The sequence below is a fragment of the Caretta caretta genome, chromosome 9 (assembly GCF_965140235.1).
Source record: "Caretta caretta isolate rCarCar2 chromosome 9, rCarCar1.hap1, whole genome shotgun sequence".
Taxonomy (NCBI): Eukaryota; Metazoa; Chordata; order Testudines; family Cheloniidae; genus Caretta; species Caretta caretta.
This window is the reverse complement of record NC_134214.1, coordinates 11,501,924-11,519,163: the sequence shown is the minus strand read 5'-3', so window position 1 is coordinate 11,519,163 and position 17,240 is coordinate 11,501,924. Positions and strand designations below refer to the sequence as shown.

The 17,240-nt window shown below is 43.3% G+C and overlaps 1 protein-coding gene across 1 annotated transcript in view; it reads left to right on the top strand.

The window, feature by feature from the left end:
• USP13 (ubiquitin specific peptidase 13) overlaps window positions 1-17,240 on the top strand; it is an 81,042-nt gene that overhangs the window by 54,669 nt on the left and 9,133 nt on the right. Inside the window, exons 11-18 of the mRNA XM_048863129.2 lie at window positions 1,138-1,263; window positions 2,573-2,726; window positions 7,365-7,539; window positions 9,582-9,670; window positions 10,038-10,160; window positions 12,650-12,676; window positions 14,552-14,695; window positions 15,419-15,585. Of these exons, the coding sequence (XP_048719086.2) occupies window positions 1,138-1,263; window positions 2,573-2,726; window positions 7,365-7,539; window positions 9,582-9,670; window positions 10,038-10,160; window positions 12,650-12,676; window positions 14,552-14,695; window positions 15,419-15,585 (1,005 nt within the window). The remainder of the gene's footprint in view (window positions 1-1,137; window positions 1,264-2,572; window positions 2,727-7,364; window positions 7,540-9,581; window positions 9,671-10,037; window positions 10,161-12,649; window positions 12,677-14,551; window positions 14,696-15,418; window positions 15,586-17,240) is intronic.

Genomic DNA, 17,240 nt, shown 5'->3' with positions numbered 1-17,240 from the left:
TTCCCTTCCAGAATGCCGGATGCACCTTTGCTCAAACCTCTGTAAACCAGGAATTACAGAGTTAAGGTTCACACTAATCCCAGTCTGCATCCTCTACTCTGCCCAATTTGAGTGAGGCCCCAACTTGCCCTTGTCAGACATCCTAGCACTCTTCCCTTCCGGAGGATATGGGGGACTGCAGGGACAGAGCACACGGGCTGCAGGCAGGGCCGGCTCTACTGTTTTTGCCGCCCCAAACAGTGCGTTGAATTGCCGCCACCGCGGACGGCTGGACATAGAGGCCGCCGCCGATTTGCTGCTGCGGGCGGCTGAAGGTAGAAGCTGCTGCCGATTTGCCGCCGCCGCGGAAACACCCTAACGGCACACGGACTGTCACCCCTTGCAGATTGCCGCCCCAAGCACCTGCTTGGAACGCTGGTGCCTGGAGCCGGCCCTGGCTGCAGGTGAAGCTGTCAGACCATGTTCTCACTAAGGTGAAGTCACATTTCGGGCAGGGTTAATGAACACCAGCTAGCTGCATCTGGCCTAGATTTGGCCTACTCTGCACAAACCACCCCTGAGTAGCCAGTTGTTACCACCTCTGGACCCTTGTCCTCAGGATTCCCTCTGGAACAACACCTGCACTTGCTTCTGTCATGTAGCGTGCTGTCTCATGTAAGTACTGTTGTAAGCACTCCCCGCACCAATCTATGCAGCTGTGCTGAGTGCAGTGAAGGGCAGTTGGGGTGTGCAGATAAATGAGAGAGTTCTGTTGGTCACAGCACATAATTTAGTTATTCCTCATGTCTTCTTATTATAAGGCCGCCCTGGCTGAAGCATAATTACAGTGGCTCCACAGGAGCTCTGGCCAGCTTTAGGGGACATAGAGGTGGGGTGCGGCTGATGTGCACCCTAGTTCTTTGTTTCCTGGTTTTCAGAGATGTAAGTATAGGTGCATTTGCTGTTCTGGTCAATCGGAATGCTGCATTTACAAAGCTTTTAGGCGGTGGTTTAAGAATCAGATTCAGTGGCATGGCTTTATTTCCTGTGGCACTTTGATTATGAAATCTAACTTTTAAGGTTCGAGCCAGTGTGTAATTCTGACCAATGTGCACAGAAGTGCTTTTCAAAAATATTTCTCTCTTCATTTGTTTTTAGCCTCAACACAATGGAATTTCTCCTCGAATGTTTAAGGCCTTTGTAAGCAAAGGGCACCCAGAATTCTCCTCCAATAGACAGCAAGATGCACAGGAGTTTTTCCTGCACCTTATAAACCTAGCAGAGGTGAGAAAGTGTTCACTACTTCTTCTCTTTATCTCTGCTTGACATGTTAGGGGATCAGATTTCAGAGAAACAGGACAGTATGTGATCTCGTCTTTTTTTTACAAACCCTTTAAGGCCTTGGCTAGATGAGAATTGCACTGATCTAACTAAATCAGTTTCTAAACCAGTGTAAAAAGAAAAGGAGGACTTGTGGCACCTTAGAGACTAACAAATTTATTTGAGCATAAGCTTTTGTGAGCTACAGCTTGCTTAGTTCAGTTGATACCATTTGAGCATCATTAAAAAAGCTATGAGTGCTATAAGCAAATATGACTGTCGCTTTCAACAGCTACCCAGTATACAGTACAAGTTGTCAATATATTTATAATTATGAAGACTGTGAATGTTAAATGGAGCAGATATTATTATTATTCCACATATTTATATCCTCTTCTGGAGCAGATATATCACCCTGTCTAGCTACCTGACAAATATCAGTTGTATGTTATTGAAACATTATGGGGAAGATGGATTCCCATACTGAAAGCAAAGTGTCTGTTGTATGAAATGTTACTCCCATTAAGCTGCAGCTCAGTTGTGCAATGCAAAAGAGTCAGCACTAATGCTAATACTTTCTTCAAAAAGAAAAGGAGTACTTATGGCACCTTAGAGACTAACCAGGAAATTGACAAAGGAGACAACCAATTACAATTTAAAGCATAACCTCCCCCCAGGATGAAGGGTGTTTGTTCATGTGTTACGCTCTGTGTGAAGTTATTCAGATCTGTGTGCATACTGTTCAATGTCCCAAACCGTGTACACTGATTATGGGGGTGGTGAGTAGATCTTTTCCTGTGAGTGCCTGAGAACAGACATTCACTTGCATAACAAAGAGAAGGTGTGTTATTTGAGTGGCATTCCAGCTGGATAATTAACTAAAATTGGCTTGTGCTGTTTCAATGCAGTTCTCAGAACATAAGAATAATAATCTGGTTGCTGAAAGGATTCTGTAAGGCACATTCTACCTAACATATTTATTGTAACCTGCCTTCTTCCTGCTCCCTACCTTTCCTTTCACTCCATGCAGCACACCTATATTTACGCCCCCATTCTGCAAGTTACACTGTGTGGGCAGACATCTGTGTCTCCTCACAGATGTCAGTGGCAACTTCCAGGCTCATGCAGGGGTCTCCCAGCATGGACTAACATGTGGCCCTTAGGGGGTGAGCTCCTTGGGGCAAGGGTGGTGTCTTTTGATGTCTGTAAAGCACTTTGCATACCCTGGGCTCTGTGATGCTACTCAAGTGATCAGGTCTGATCTTCCCTGCAGAGAAACCGCATTGGCTCAGAAAACCCCAGCGATGTTTTCCGGTTCCTGGTGGAAGAACGCATACAGTGCTGCCAGTCTAGGAAAGTCCGATACACAGAAAGGGTAGACTATCTCATGCAGTTACCTCTGGCCATGGAGGCAGCAACGAACAAAGGTAAAGTCAAAAGGGTGCTGGTAGGCTCGCTTGTTGGTGCTGTCTGTCTAAAATCAATAAAGGAAGGCTGATAGGGGATGGGCTAGGGTTAATATAATACTATGTCCCTGGGTTGGTTGGCAGCAACCGGGATCTATCCTGGGAGCTCTGAATCTTGGAACATGATCATCTACTACTTGGGCTAAAAGACCCAGTTCTGTTAGCTAGGGCTGTAGCAGGCCCATTCACCTTCATAAGTGGCCCATCCACATTGAGTTGGTGGTAGGCTACATAGAAACTGATCAAGAATACAACATTCCAAATGGTCTTGCATGCCTACAGGGTGTGCATATGTGTAGACTCAGGGCCCCAGGTCTGCCTGAGTATTTCCAGAGCATGGGGAAAGTGCTGCAAAATGAAGACGACTCCTCTTTCAGAAAGCCTTTGACAAAGTCCCACAGCAAAAGCTTTTAAACAAAGTAAGCAGCCGGGAGATAAGAGGGAAGGTCCTCTCATGGATCAGTAACTGGCTAAAAGATAGGAAACAATGGATAGGAATAAATGCTCAGTTTCCACAGTGGAGATGGGTAAATAGCATGGTCACCCAAGGATCTGTACTGAGACCAGTGCAGTTCAACATATTCATAAATGATCTGGAAAAGGGGTAAACAGGGAAGAGGCAAAATTTGCAGACAATACAAAATTATGCAAGATAGTGAAATCCAAAGATGACTGCAAAAAATTACAAAAGGATCTCATAAAACTGGGTGAATGGGCAACAAAATGTCAAATGAAATTCACTGTTCATAAATGCAAAGTAATGCACATTGGAAAACATAATCCCAACTCTACGTACAAAATGATGGGGTCTAAATTAGCTGTTACCACTCAAGAGAGAGATCATGGAATCATCATGGATGGTTTTCTGAAAACTTCCACTCAGTGTGAGCGGCAGTCAAAAAACCTAACAATATGCTGGGAACTATTATGAAAGGGATAGAAAATAAGACAGGAAATAGCATAATGCCACTATATAGATCCATGGTATGCCCAAAGCTTTAATACTGCATGCAGTTCTGGTCACCTGATCTCAAAAAAGATATATTTGAATTGGAAAAGGTACAGAGAAAGGCAATGAAAATGATCAAGGGGTATGGAATGGTTTCCATATGAGGAGAGAGTAAAAATATTAGGTTGTTTGGTTTAGAAAGGGATGATCAAGGGGAGATATGATCATGGTCTATAAAATCAGGAATGGTGTGGAAAAAGTGAATACAGAAGTATTATTTACGCTTTCACACAATACAAAAAACCAAAGATCACCTGATGAAATTAATAGGCAGCAAGTTTATTGTAAAGAAGAGGAAGTACTGTTTCATATAATGCACAACTAACATTTGAAACTCACTGCCATGGGATGTTGTGATGGCCAGAAGTATAACTGGGTTCAAAAAAGGACTGGATAAGTTTATGGAGGATAGATTCATCAATGGCTATTAGCCATGATGGTCAGGGATGCACCCCATGCCGGGAGTGGAAGATGGAGTGGATCGCTCCATAATTTCCCTGTTTTGTTCACTCCTTGAAGCTCTGGTATGGGCCACTGTCAGAGACAGGACAGGACCACTGGTCTGACTTGGTATGTCCTCTCTTTTATTCTTATGTTCTCTGGCATGCTTGGTTCAGTTTGCTGTGTTCAGTCCTGCTTTAATCTGCCACCTAGGTAGATAAAATGCAAATTTTTTAACAATGAGAGTAATTAACTATTGGAATTAGTATGCAAACTAGATACCATTAACTTGGGTTTGAATAGAGACTGGGAGTAGCTGGGACATTACACATATTGAATCTATTTCCCCATGTTAAGTATCCTCACACCTTCTTGTCAACTGTCTAAATAGGCCATCTTGATTATCACTACAAAAGTTTTTTTTCTCCTGCTGATAATAGCGTATCTTAATTAATTAGCCTCTTACTCCACCTTTTCATGTTCTCTGTATGAATATATATATCTTCTTACTATACGTTCCATTCTATGCATCCGATGAAGTGGGCTGTAGACCACGGAAGCTTATGCTCAAATAAATTTGTTAGTCTCTAAGGTGCCACAAGTACTCCTGTTCTTTTTGCAGATACAGACTAACACAGCTGCTACTCTGATAACTATTGGAACAGATTACCACAGGAGGTGCTGAATTCTTTGTCACATGGAGCTTGGCTATCTCCTAACAGACCTGCTCTTGTTGAGCCATAGTGTGATGCAGAAATGATGCAGTGTGATTCTCAGGTCTGTGTTATGCAGGAGGTCAGACTAGATGATCATTTTGATCCCTTTGGGCCTTAAAATCCATGAATCTACAACCACTTTTGTTCTTTTCTGGAATAAGAAACTGATGAACATTAGGAGACAAAATTGAACTTTTGTGACACTGTAGGCCGGGGGGTCTGGATTTCCTAATTGCAACCCATAAGACAGATTTCAAATGCCATGGTGACTTCTTGTGAGAAATATCCCATGTCTTGGCACCATAAAGGGTTGAGTCGCCTTTCAAGAGGAGGGGGCTTTCCATTAAGGGAGGCTGATGTGAGCCTAATCTTTGAAAAATATTGCAGACTTAGTGACCGTGGCTGCATAGATCTACTTCTCAATATTTTAAATATTCCTACAACAGCTCAGTATTCAGAGAGAATCTTCTCTTCTACCTGGGCCTTTCTTGGGTCAGATGCTGCAGTTAGGTGGGACAGCTCTTCACCGGGGTTTGTTACAGTTCCTTCAGGGTCATCTAGTCCAAGCATTTTGCTTAAATTTATTAGGAAACAGAGGAATGCAGTTGACTGTTATAGAAAAGTGTCATCACTTTCTTTTCAATTGCAGAACAACAGAAATTGCTTATAAAGAAACAGCAAAACTTACATTTTTAAACACTTGTGTGGCACTTTTGTGACAAAGCTGCATCGAAAACGTGAACACAGATTTTCCTCTTGCAGTGTAACTTATGTGTATGGGTTATCTGCACAGTCACACTGATGGTTCTTCATAGTCAATATTTATTTATGGTAGTGTCTCAGTTGGCTGTCTGGGCCCAGTTGTGCTGGACAGTGTGCAGATATAGAAAACAGAAAATCCTTGCTCTGAAGGGCTTACAATCTAAAAACACGAACAGCAAAAGGGCAGAGCATATGTAATGCCGACAGACCCCAGAGGCAGGATCGAACTTGGGACCTCTGGAGCTTAGTGTATGAGTCTCTACTGCATGAGCTAAAAGCCAACTGGCGGTTAGCTAGAGCTGTAGAACAGGCTCATTAATTGCTCGCTAAGTGGTCTCTGTGCCACTAGATGGTACAGAACACCACACCCAGAAGGTATGTGGGTTACACATAGGCTACAACATACAAGCAAATGAATGTGGGGAAGAATTAGCCCAACTTTTTTAGTTACATGTATTCTAGGGGTTCTTTTTTTGTTTTCTGGATTTTAATGAGCTGGAGAGTGAGGGAGTAGGGAAAAGAAAAGAAAAAAAAGAGGAATAGCTGCAGCTTGTCTCCTGTCAAGCTAGACCAGCAGGCTGGGTTTTGTTGGCATCATGGTAGAGGCGAGTCTGAAGGAGGGAGTATGAGGTGGTGGCTGTTTGTATTTTATCGGGGTGTTTTCCCCATGAATGAGGAGCAATGGGAGAGAAAGTGCAGTGGTAGGTAAGGGAGAGGGTGGTTAGGAATGGCGGGGAGCATTGGTAGAGTGAGGATGGGGGTTCATATAATGATAGGCTGTGGTGAAGTTGTGCAGGGCCCTAAAGGTAAAGACAAGAAGTGTGTGTTTGATGTAGAGGTGAAGAGGGGAACCAGTAAAGAGACGCAAAGAGGGGCCCTGTTGTGGTTGGTAAATTTACCTTGGTTTTGCTGTTCTCCACTGTTTCTTTCAAGATTTAATAGATTTTAAGGTCGTAAGAGGCTATTTGAAAACCTAGTCTGTCCTCCTGCATAACAGGCTGTAAAATTTCAGCCAGTGGTTCCTGCATGGGGCCCGTAACTTGTGGTTGAATTAGAACATGCGTTTTAGAAAGACATCCAGTCTTGATTTGAAGACTCCAAGGGAGGCATTCCTTGGTAATCTGTTCCAACAGTAAATATGTTCTGTTGAAAATTTGCATCTTATTTCCAGGAGTTTATAGCTCAGGAGCTTTTCGTTTTGACAATTTCTGGTATGACTGGCCATCACTGGCAACGTAAGCACTATAGTCCTGCCCAGTATATAACCCTGACCAATCAAGAAAGCACAATGGATGGCTAGACCAGCAATGGTTTTCAGAGTCGGATTGAGCTGAGGAAGTTGGCAGAGAGGCATAGCCATTTGTACAGAAATAAAAATCCTGCCACGAAGAATTTAATCACTTGTTTTCAAGTGTTCACACTGCCCTGTCCTCTGTGTGATCAGAACCCTGCTAACCAGAAATGTGTTTAAAACATGGCTGTGATCCTGATGCAGACAGGATCTTGGTGTCTCCTGGACATATTTAGACCCATATAAAAGCCACCCCCCCAATTTTTTTTTAAATGATAGTTTTGTATTTCAAAAGCTGGTGAGAAGTAAGACTGCAGTGAAAGATACTGTGGCGGATAATTGTTCATGTAGCCTTCAGCGTCATGTCTGCTTCTGATCAGATGAATTAATTGCCTACGAACTGAAGAGGAGAGAAGCAGAAGCTGCTAGGAGACCTCCACCAGAGCTCGTCCGTGCCAAGATCCCGTTTAGTGCGTGTCTGCAGGCCTTTTCTGAACCAGAAAATGTAGAAGACTTCTGGAGCAGTGCCCTTCAAGCAAAATCTGCAGGAGTTAAGTAAGTGTGTGGTTCCATATTAAAAGCACAATATGTTCATAATATAGTTTAGTTTACCACTTGGCTATGATACAGCAAGAAATAGACAGTGATGCAGAGTCAGTTATGGATCAGGATTGGTGATGAGGCTCATGAATGTCAAAGGTGCAGATTAGTACAGTTCTGCCCCAGTAAGAAGTGTAGTTTCCCTTTCAGAAGCTTGTAATGACCCTCAGAGCAACAAATAAATAAATCATCTTTGTTGAACTTCAGGAATCATCTTCATTTGGATGTTTGTAGCAAAGCTTGTTGTTATTGTTCGTTATTTATTGGTATTACAATAGCACTGAAGAGCCCTAGTTATGGAGCAGGACACCATTTGCTTGGTGCTGTACAAACAACAAAAGCCACTCCTTGTCCCAACTTGCTTACAATCTAAGTATAGACAGCAGATGGATACAGACAGACTGATGGGGGAGTACAAGGAAATAAGGAGATAATATTGGTGATAGGCAGGGGTCTCCGCCTGCCAGCAGCCTAACTGTTGTCAAGTTTCTGTAGGCATCGTGAGAAGGGAGAGTTTTAAGGAGGGATTTGAAGTTGGATAATGAGGTAGCTTTGTGGATGCTTATTGGGAGTGTAAAACTTAGTGACTTGATAAGTTTCTGCCCGCCTTTAACCTGGGTCCCATGCAGTAGCTAATGGTAGAGATCTATGTTTCCAAACAAGAGACCAAGTATGGATCTCTGTCCCTTGTCTCTTGTTGTCCAGCTTTGTCTGAAGATGCTCTTAAGCACCACATGCAGCCCCTAGGCAGAATAGGGTGGAGCAAATGGAGGTAGAAGTTCTTCCTTGATCAGGCTGTAGGGATGAAGATTTCAAGTTGCAGAAAGGGCAGGACTAAAAATTTGGTTTCTGATATATATGTCTGAATTTCAGCCAAAATACCCCAGCATGCCTATCAGTGCTGTAGAGTTAGGATACGTTTGTAATACTTAATTATTGTTACTTATATGGTGCCACTTTTCATGGTGCTTTACAGGCAAATATAAAGAGGAGGAACCTGCCTCCATGCGGTTTACAATCTAAAGTCAGACCAAAAATGTAATAAAAAGGGCTTGGACACAGAAAATATTGGGTGGTCAAAGGAAAATAGAAGGAAGGGTACAGCCATAGGGGGATAACTTTATGCCAAGAAGAAGGGTTAAACAGTTGGGGTATTACAGAAGCTTCAGTTTGTCTTCAATAGGCCCGGCAACTGGTCTGTTTTGGTAGACTGCCTTCTATTTTTAGCAATGCCAGCAATTGGTGATACTCTTTAGTGCACAGTTTCACCAACTGCACCATATAGAAAACAGGCAGACAAACACACTTGGAGGGAAAGAATGAAGGAAAAACCAAAGTGTTTCATACATTAACTGTGAGCATGTCCAAAGGTAGTAAAGAATATTCTGCTATTCTAAACAGAGGCAGGATTAGGTTGTATTTAAAAACAAAACAAAACAGGTCTTCAAATACATTTGTACAAAAATAAAGAAAAATGCACTTGTTTTCCTTAGTTTAACAATTTGCAAAAATAGTTAGCATTCATATAGTCCTTGTCATCCGTAGATCTCATTTAGAAACAGCATTGGGGTCTTTGGGTGCTTGTAGGTAGATTACCTAATAGCCAATGTTTCTATTTGTAAAAAGATAAAAGTCATTTATTTATATATATATATATATATATATATAAAATAAAAATTACAGTGTGAACACATAGCAATGAAAATTTATCCCCCCAACAGGGAGGTTCCCAGAGTTTGGGTCCCGGTCCAAGAGCTCAGGCTGTAGCCTGAGCCTTACTGTCTACACCACAATAAAACGGCCCCTTAGCCTGAGTCCCATGAGCTTGAGTCATCTGATATGGGCCAGCCATGGATGTTTAATTGCAGTGTAGACATACCCACAGGTGTAAAACTTTTCATGTTAATGTGGCTGAGACCGTGGTCTGAGGCATCGCAATCTGTGTTCCGTAATCTTGTTGCTCTGTTTTATTAACATAACTTTCTTGTGTTTCCCAGAACATCTCGTTTTGCTTCATTTCCTGAGTACTTGGTAGTGCAGATAAAGAAGTTCACCTTTGGCCTTGACTGGATACCCCAAAAGCTGGGTATGTATCTTGCATGCTTTCCTCTCCCTCATTTGGTCCAGGTTCTCTTGGAAGCCTTATGTGCATTGGCGAGTCTTGAGTTTGTAACAAAATCCAGTGGGCTCCTCTTTTCATAAAGGGCCAGACCAGAACCCCAGATCTGTGGCATAAGAAGCCAATTTTACGTTGTCACTTTTCATTATAAAAGTGTCTTTTAAAAAGTGTCCTGAACTTCTCATTGGTGACTCCGACTAACAGTTTAAGGGAAGAGAATCGTGGCTGTGTTTGTAGTGTGGGTATTGAGTTCCCCTCACTGTAGCATGTAAATTGCAATACAGTGTACATGTGCTGGAATGCATCAATAATCTTTTCCTGTCTGGGTTTGCAGATGTTTCCGTAGACATGCCAGACCTACTAGACATCAATCACCTCCGTGCCACAGGACTACAACCAGGAGAAGAGGAACTTCCCGACATTACTCCACCCATTATCATTCCTGACGACCCCAAAGGTACTGTCCTCTACCTCCAGGATCTCTCCTTCCATCCCGCCTTCCTCTGCCTGGATAATTCGTCTCTTTTTCTTCACCTCTTTGCTGGTTCATGTGAAGCCTCTTTTTGGATGCCATGCTCCAACTGTGCAGGCACAGAAGCATGGCTCTGTGAATGAATATAGGGTGTAGATAGGATCGGGACAGACCAATAATAATGCACTGCTGGCCTGACTTTTTTTTAGAGGTGCTGAGCACCCACAGCTCCTATTGGTTGAAAATCAGTACATGGATGCTGCTGTCGCACCTCTTCAGAAGCCCTGAATTAACTTAATCCTGTTGATAGTATAAGGAATTCACACTGTTTTCTGCAAGAGGGTAACTGAATATTTTAATTCCCTTTTTCATCCTCTCCACCCTGTCCCCAGCTTGTGTTCTCAGTCTCTCTAGAATCTTGACACGTGTCTAGTACGTACATCTAGGAGAGTCTGTAGGGCTTGACTCTAGGACTTTCAGTGGCATCACTCAGAGAGCACTTACTTCCTAGTACCCCTCTTATTAGTATTGGTGTTATTTGTGTTATAGTAGCACCTCAGAAGTACCCGAGGATTAGGCCCCATTGTACACATGCATAATGAAAAAACAAGGCCTGCTCTGAAGAGCTCGCACTCACTGGGGTGTAGTAGATATAGAGGGGCCAGATTCAGCCTTTGAGTACAGGCTCATGGTTCCCATTTAGCCTCATAGAATCGTCATGCTTACTTATTCTAGCCTACAGGGAATGTAACTTCAGCTCGGATGCCTACTGTGGAATCAGTGGTGGGTGCCAAAAGTGGAGTGGAAATTCAACCCAGTCATTTCTTGCTTTTGGGGGCATGTACATCTGAACCTACTTACTAGGGTTTTTGTGCTAACTGCCATATAAAAACCAGTGATAAATTAACCTTGGCATGACTGTGCCTGAATAATAATCATCTGATGTGTGCTCACTGGTTTACAAGGCATGGTCCTTGCCCTCAGGAGCCCTAAATCAGGTAATAAGGTTCTCGTCTTATCCAGTCCCAGCACCATCTATTAGCATGTATCAGACCAAACATTGCTTGTTGGTGGTGTACTTGAAGGGGAACAGTGCACTTCTTCAAACCAGATTCCTTAATCTGCAGCACAACTATGCTTAACACACAAGGGGTTATGTAGATTAATAGATTCCAAGACCAGAAGGGACTATTGTGATCATCTAATCTGTCTTCCTTTATAACACAGGCCATAGAACTTCTCCAGAATAAAACTTTGAAAGACATTAAATGTCCTTCCATAGGTTAAGTCTGAAAGTCTGCCACTTCTTCATTGTAAAGAGCAAGAATCACTATTTATTATTCATATTGCAGTACACTGAGGAGCCCCAGTCATGAGCCAGGACCCCTTTGTGCTAGACACTACTACAGATGTTTAACACAATGTGACATCTTCTTGAAATAATCCATTTCTAGATCAAGCCTGTCCAGTAAAAACAATATTAGAGCTTGCTTCCTCCCCACTTCGCCCTGACAGTGAAATGTTTTGTAGCTAGTAAATTCACTTTATTATCTTATGACCTTAGACACAGATTATTGAAATTTGCTTTATGATGACTCGGGTTTTGGTGTTTAAATATTTAATGTGATACTAGAAGGAATGATGCTACTCACATTACAGGATTGGCTCATTTATTTACTTGGGTATTAATAGTGCTGTTACTGCAGTGAGCTTTCCAAACATGGAAGAATGCCAATCTCTAAAATGTATTTTGGTGTCAGAGTAGAGGAATACACAGACTTATAGTGATTTCAATCTTGTTTCCCCTCTCCAGACTACTCCCCGTGGTTTACCATGGCTTTCTGGGCATCTGGGCCTCATTGAAACTTGCATTTTCACTTGTAAAGGCTAAAAAAATTGGAGCTTTACCTTTTATAAATGAAAATAAAACTTAAGACAGCTTTTGCTGCCTCACTTCATCCATTTTGGTCTCCCTACATCATGGCTTCTTGCTATGAGGTTTACTTACAGATGGAGTTACCAGAGACATTGCATTCTCAGGTTCAAGTAAAACTTCTCAATGTGTCCACTACCCCATTTTGTTAGTCTTGTGCCCTCTCAATCCCAGCTTCTTGCTTTACATAAAGAATCAGCTAAGCATGCCCATCCTGTAATGTCTGGGTGTGCAGATTACATTTTGGGGAAAGAAACAGTTCAGTTTGATGGTACAATATTCACAACATCATGGCCTTCCTGGTTTAAATGGGGTTAGGCCATTAATTATCCCTTTTATTATTGGATTACAACACCAGTGATGCTCTACTTTAAGCATAAGTTTATCTTTGTGACCTTCCATCAGTACAGTGCACGCTGCCCTTAAGACACCAGACATTTTTATTACCTACAAAATTGGCCCTCTTTCTTTCCAATGTAGAGTGTAGCTGACTGTCATGCAAACTCACTTCTTCTCCTTATTTTTCTTTCTCAATTTCCAGATCGCATGATGAACCATTGGATGGAGCGTATGTATCTCATTTTTCTCCCCAGCACGTTGTGCTGAGATTTTGGCTGTTCAAACACATCCACATGCTATAATCAATGAATGGTAGTTCTGTCTACACAGATATGCCTGCCACTTTTCTCTGTGTGCATTTACATAACACTTGTTCCAGTGTTGACTTGCACGCATTTGGGTATCTGAAGGACCCATCGTAGCAGTGTGGTGCCCAACAATGAGCAGCCACAATTTCTGGTGTGAAGTCTGATTTTTATAACTTGGGGTAAATTCACTTTGGACAAAATCTTGGCGTAAAAGATTTGAGCCAGATGCACTTTGTTGTCATTGTTTAACTTAAAACACAGTTAATTGGAGTGGAAGAAGTGCTCTGAAATTACATGTGTGATTTTTTTTTGGAGTTTTATTAGTAGCAATTTAGGATAGTTTTAGATTAAAAAGCTCAATTTTCAAAATGTATGTGGGCCATGATCCAAAGTGCATTGAGGTTAATGCTAACGTCAACAAGTGTTCGATGAGGCTCCAGTTTAAGAGGTTGTGAGTATGTTTTTCAGAGAGATGCCACTTAGTATTCTTTAAACATTGTTATTGCCCACGCAGGACTCATCTAAACTGCAAATGGGGAAGGGAATTGCTGGCGGGGGGGCTGGTTATAAAATTGTTGTCCCTGATCCTGCTACATCACAGTTGTAATTTGTATGCCATGATCTCACCTTAAAAATGATCTATAACTGGCCCAACACCTTGGATCTTTGCTATAAAGGATACACCTGTATTTGAGTGGGAGGTCTGAGTCCCAGCTCATATAGACATATCCACGCTAGCTCTGCTCGAGCTAAAAGCAGCAGTATAACTTGAGTGGCAACTCGGGCTTGCTGCCAGAGTACATACCCAGGTGCTAGCTTCATGTGAGATACTGAACAATAGCGATGCTTAGTTGGAACATTTGGGGGGGGATTATATCTTTTTTGTCTTCATGTCACAGTGTTGTTCTGTGCTCCGCTGTTAAAATGCAACACCACCACCAAAAAGAAATACATTATATTTATATTTGAAAAGTAGCTACAGAGCAGAAGCAGTGGCTGCTTTTCAGATAGGGTGAAATTCACACCAGTACAGAGGGTTTACATAAAGCTGTCCCTGTGACTTATGCCCCAGGTCTTAAGTGATATGGGAGGCCTTAAAGAAACTCTGAACAAGGTGAGGAGCAGTCCTCCTCCTATTGACATCGATGAGAGTTTTGCCACAGTCCTCAAAGGGGCTAGATTGATCCTATCATGTGTCTTTTATAATTTGCTGGTCTGGAGGATTTTAGCCAATGTCTCAGTAGGCAGACAACTTGACCAAAAAATGAGAATTATTTCCAAACAGAATGTCAGAGTTGCTGCTTGTAAAAGCCGTTATAGTCAGAGAGAGCTACAATACTCAGAGAACTGAGGCGTCTTCACCAAGTGTCACTGCTGCAGATAAGCTACTTGTGCTCTATCTACCACATCAGAAGTGGTGTCATTACAGAACTGACTGTCCATGTACCGACAGTGACAGATCTAGTACTCTTAGAAACTGCAAATCTCTGCCAGGCCTGCACTTCAGTGGTGGGTGACTTGTTTCTTATAAATGCTTTCTGTAAAGCACTTCGGGAGTTACTCAGGGTGAAAGACGCTCTGTGTAAATCGTTAAGATAAAAAGCTATAAATAAATCACTAATTGCCATTATAGCGATTTGCATAAAGCTGCTTTTTTTTTAAATGGGTGTTTGTTCCCTGCAGTGTTAAAACTACCCCAGTGATGCAATATATAGGAAGCAGCACCATATACAATAACAAATATTACAGGAATGGACTGATTTTGACTTTACGTATTAGAGTATCCTCTCTTGTAGCTCCAGATATTGATGAATCTTCAGTGATGCAGCTAGCAGAGATGGGTTTCCCCTTGGAAGCATGTCGGAAAGCTGTATACTATACAGGAAACATGGGTGCTGAAGTGGCTTTCAACTGGATCATTGCACACATGGAAGAACCAGGTCAGTAGTCTCAAGGGTTTGAATGAGACCTCGCTCTGCTGTGCATCTTACTTGGGTCAATATAAAGTGTAACACCATGCATGGCAAACAAATCCTGTCGTATCCCTTTGAAAACTAGAGAACACAAACTTGTCATTCTCTTAATGTGCCATAATGTTGGTAGGAGTAGTACTCATTACTATAAACCTGATACAGAATCCAATCCTCTGAACACACACCAGGCACCCATTGCCCAGAGAAGGCACAGCACACCCATGTTGCACCAGAAGTGGTATCCTGTCCCCAGTGATAAAGTAGCTGGTGCTGAAAAGCAATGGTGGGTCTACAGCCCCTTGCTGCTGGTCTTGGGATCAGAGTTGGGTATGCAGCTGTATGCCTAACAAGTATGGGTTGTCTGGCAGTTGGATTCCATGTTGGGCCCTGGTCTGATAAACCTGGCTTCTTTATTCCCTGGATGTACCACCATGTAGCCTTGCTGTAGCACACTGAGATGTTCCAGGCACCACAGTGTGGAAGAATCCACATACATGCCTTTCCCATGTGCATATTCATCTTCCTACGTTTTTGAGCCTTCTATGCGCCTGCTGGCCAGATTTGGCTATGCGCCTGCTGGCCAGATTTAGAAATGAACTTTACACAGGTATTGTTGCTATTCTTGAGCTTCCATTCATTGTTTGGTTATGTATTGATGGGGTAAAAAAGTGAACTGTTTGTCTTTTCCAGATTTTGCAGAGCCATTAGCTATACCTGGCTATGCGGGAGTTGCTTCTGCCGGAGCAGCTGGTCTAGGGGCTATTGGGCTAGATAACCAGCCTCCAGAAGAGACGGTAGCTCTCATCACCTCCATGGGATTCCAGAGGAATGTAGCTATTCTAGCACTCAAAGCAGCAGTGAGTCTCCAGGGTGGTCAAGAGAAATTTTGGTTTATTTTTTTTAAGGATGAAAAGACACATATGCAAGGAAACTCATGAGATGTGCTCATGAAGGAATTCAGAATTTTCTGGTGGATGTGGGGAAGCAAGGAGAATGGGGTCCTGAGGCAAGGTTGGCCCCCAAGATAGGTTGTGACAGGGGTGAGGAGCAAGGGTATATGAATTTCAGGTGAGTATTAATTTGGATGTGACAAGAAGGGGAAGATAAGAAGCACTAGACTCTCCTTCCTAGCTGTTCTGAAGCATTCTGGGTGCATGAGAGCAGTGTGTCCTGAGGATGGGGAGCTCCCCAATTCCTTTCTTTGGGGTGTTTGTTGAAGAGTTGCAATCCCATCTCACATGATTGTGTTCTGACTCACCACCCACAGTTATCCAGGTACAGCGATCTTGTGGCCCCTAAGAGACCCACCGTGAGAGAGGAAAGATCTCTTTCTGGGTGCTGGAGAGATGGGAGACTTCACCTTTGTTTCTCTTTATATCTGTTCCGTGCCTCTCCACCTCCATGTGGGATGTTAACCAGGGAGGAGGGGGAGTTAACACTGGGCTCTTCTGCCTTCTTTTCTATGCTGTAATTTCCCATTTTCCATTAATACTAATACTTCCTCAGACAGCAACTCCTGGGCTGCACTGACTCTTCCTAGCCCAGTTGCTGGGCTCCCATCCAGTGTGATGTGCAGGAGTGCTCCAAGCAGTGTAATCACTCACAGATGACAGTTTCCCTTTCACGTGTAGTTCTGTGGCTTGCATAATATTTGTGATCTGAATTCAGAACCATAGGATTAGGTCAGGGGTGGCCAACCCTAGCCTGAGAAGGAGCCAGAATTTACCAATGTGCATTGCCAAAGAGCCTCAGTAATACGTCAGCAGCCCCCGATCAGCTTCTTCCCCCCCTCCCCCCCCCACCCCTAGCACCTCCTGCCCACCGGCAGCCCTGCTAATCAGCACCTCCCCATCCCTTCCTGTGCCTCCTGCCTGCCGCAATCAGCTGTTTCACAGTGTACAGGAGGCTCTGGGATGGAGGGGGGAGGAGCAAGGATGCAGTAAGCTCAGGGGAAGGGGCGGGGGCCTTGGGGTAAGGGGTGGAGTGGAGGCAGGGCCTGGGTTTGAGCAGTGGAAAGTTGGCACCTGTAGCTCCAGCCCCGGAGTCAGCACCTGTGCAAGGAGCCACATATTAACTTCTGAAAAGCCACATGCAGCTCCAGAGCCACAGGCTGGGCACCCCTCAACAAGGCCATTGGCTTTCCCTCTTATTCCTGAGCCGCTGAGTAGGCTGTATGCTTGCTGGGATGCTACCTTCAGTGCCATAGCATGGGTGGCTGGCACTGTCTGTTGAAGAACAGTGCAATTCAGGCCTTTCCTAGACAGATCACTTACTCTTTCCTGTGACTTCCCAGGACCTATTGGTTGCATTGGCATGGTACCTAGGAGTCTCAGTCGTAGACTAGGACCCCATTGTGCTAGGTGCTGTACAAACACAGCACAAAAAGACTGCCCCTGTCCCAAAGACCTTACAACCTAAGTAGTGGTAAGCAAACCTTCTGTTCCAACAAGGGAATATGCCTATCAAATTAGGTAGAGGGCAATTACAAATGTCACCATTCCTGCATTTTGTG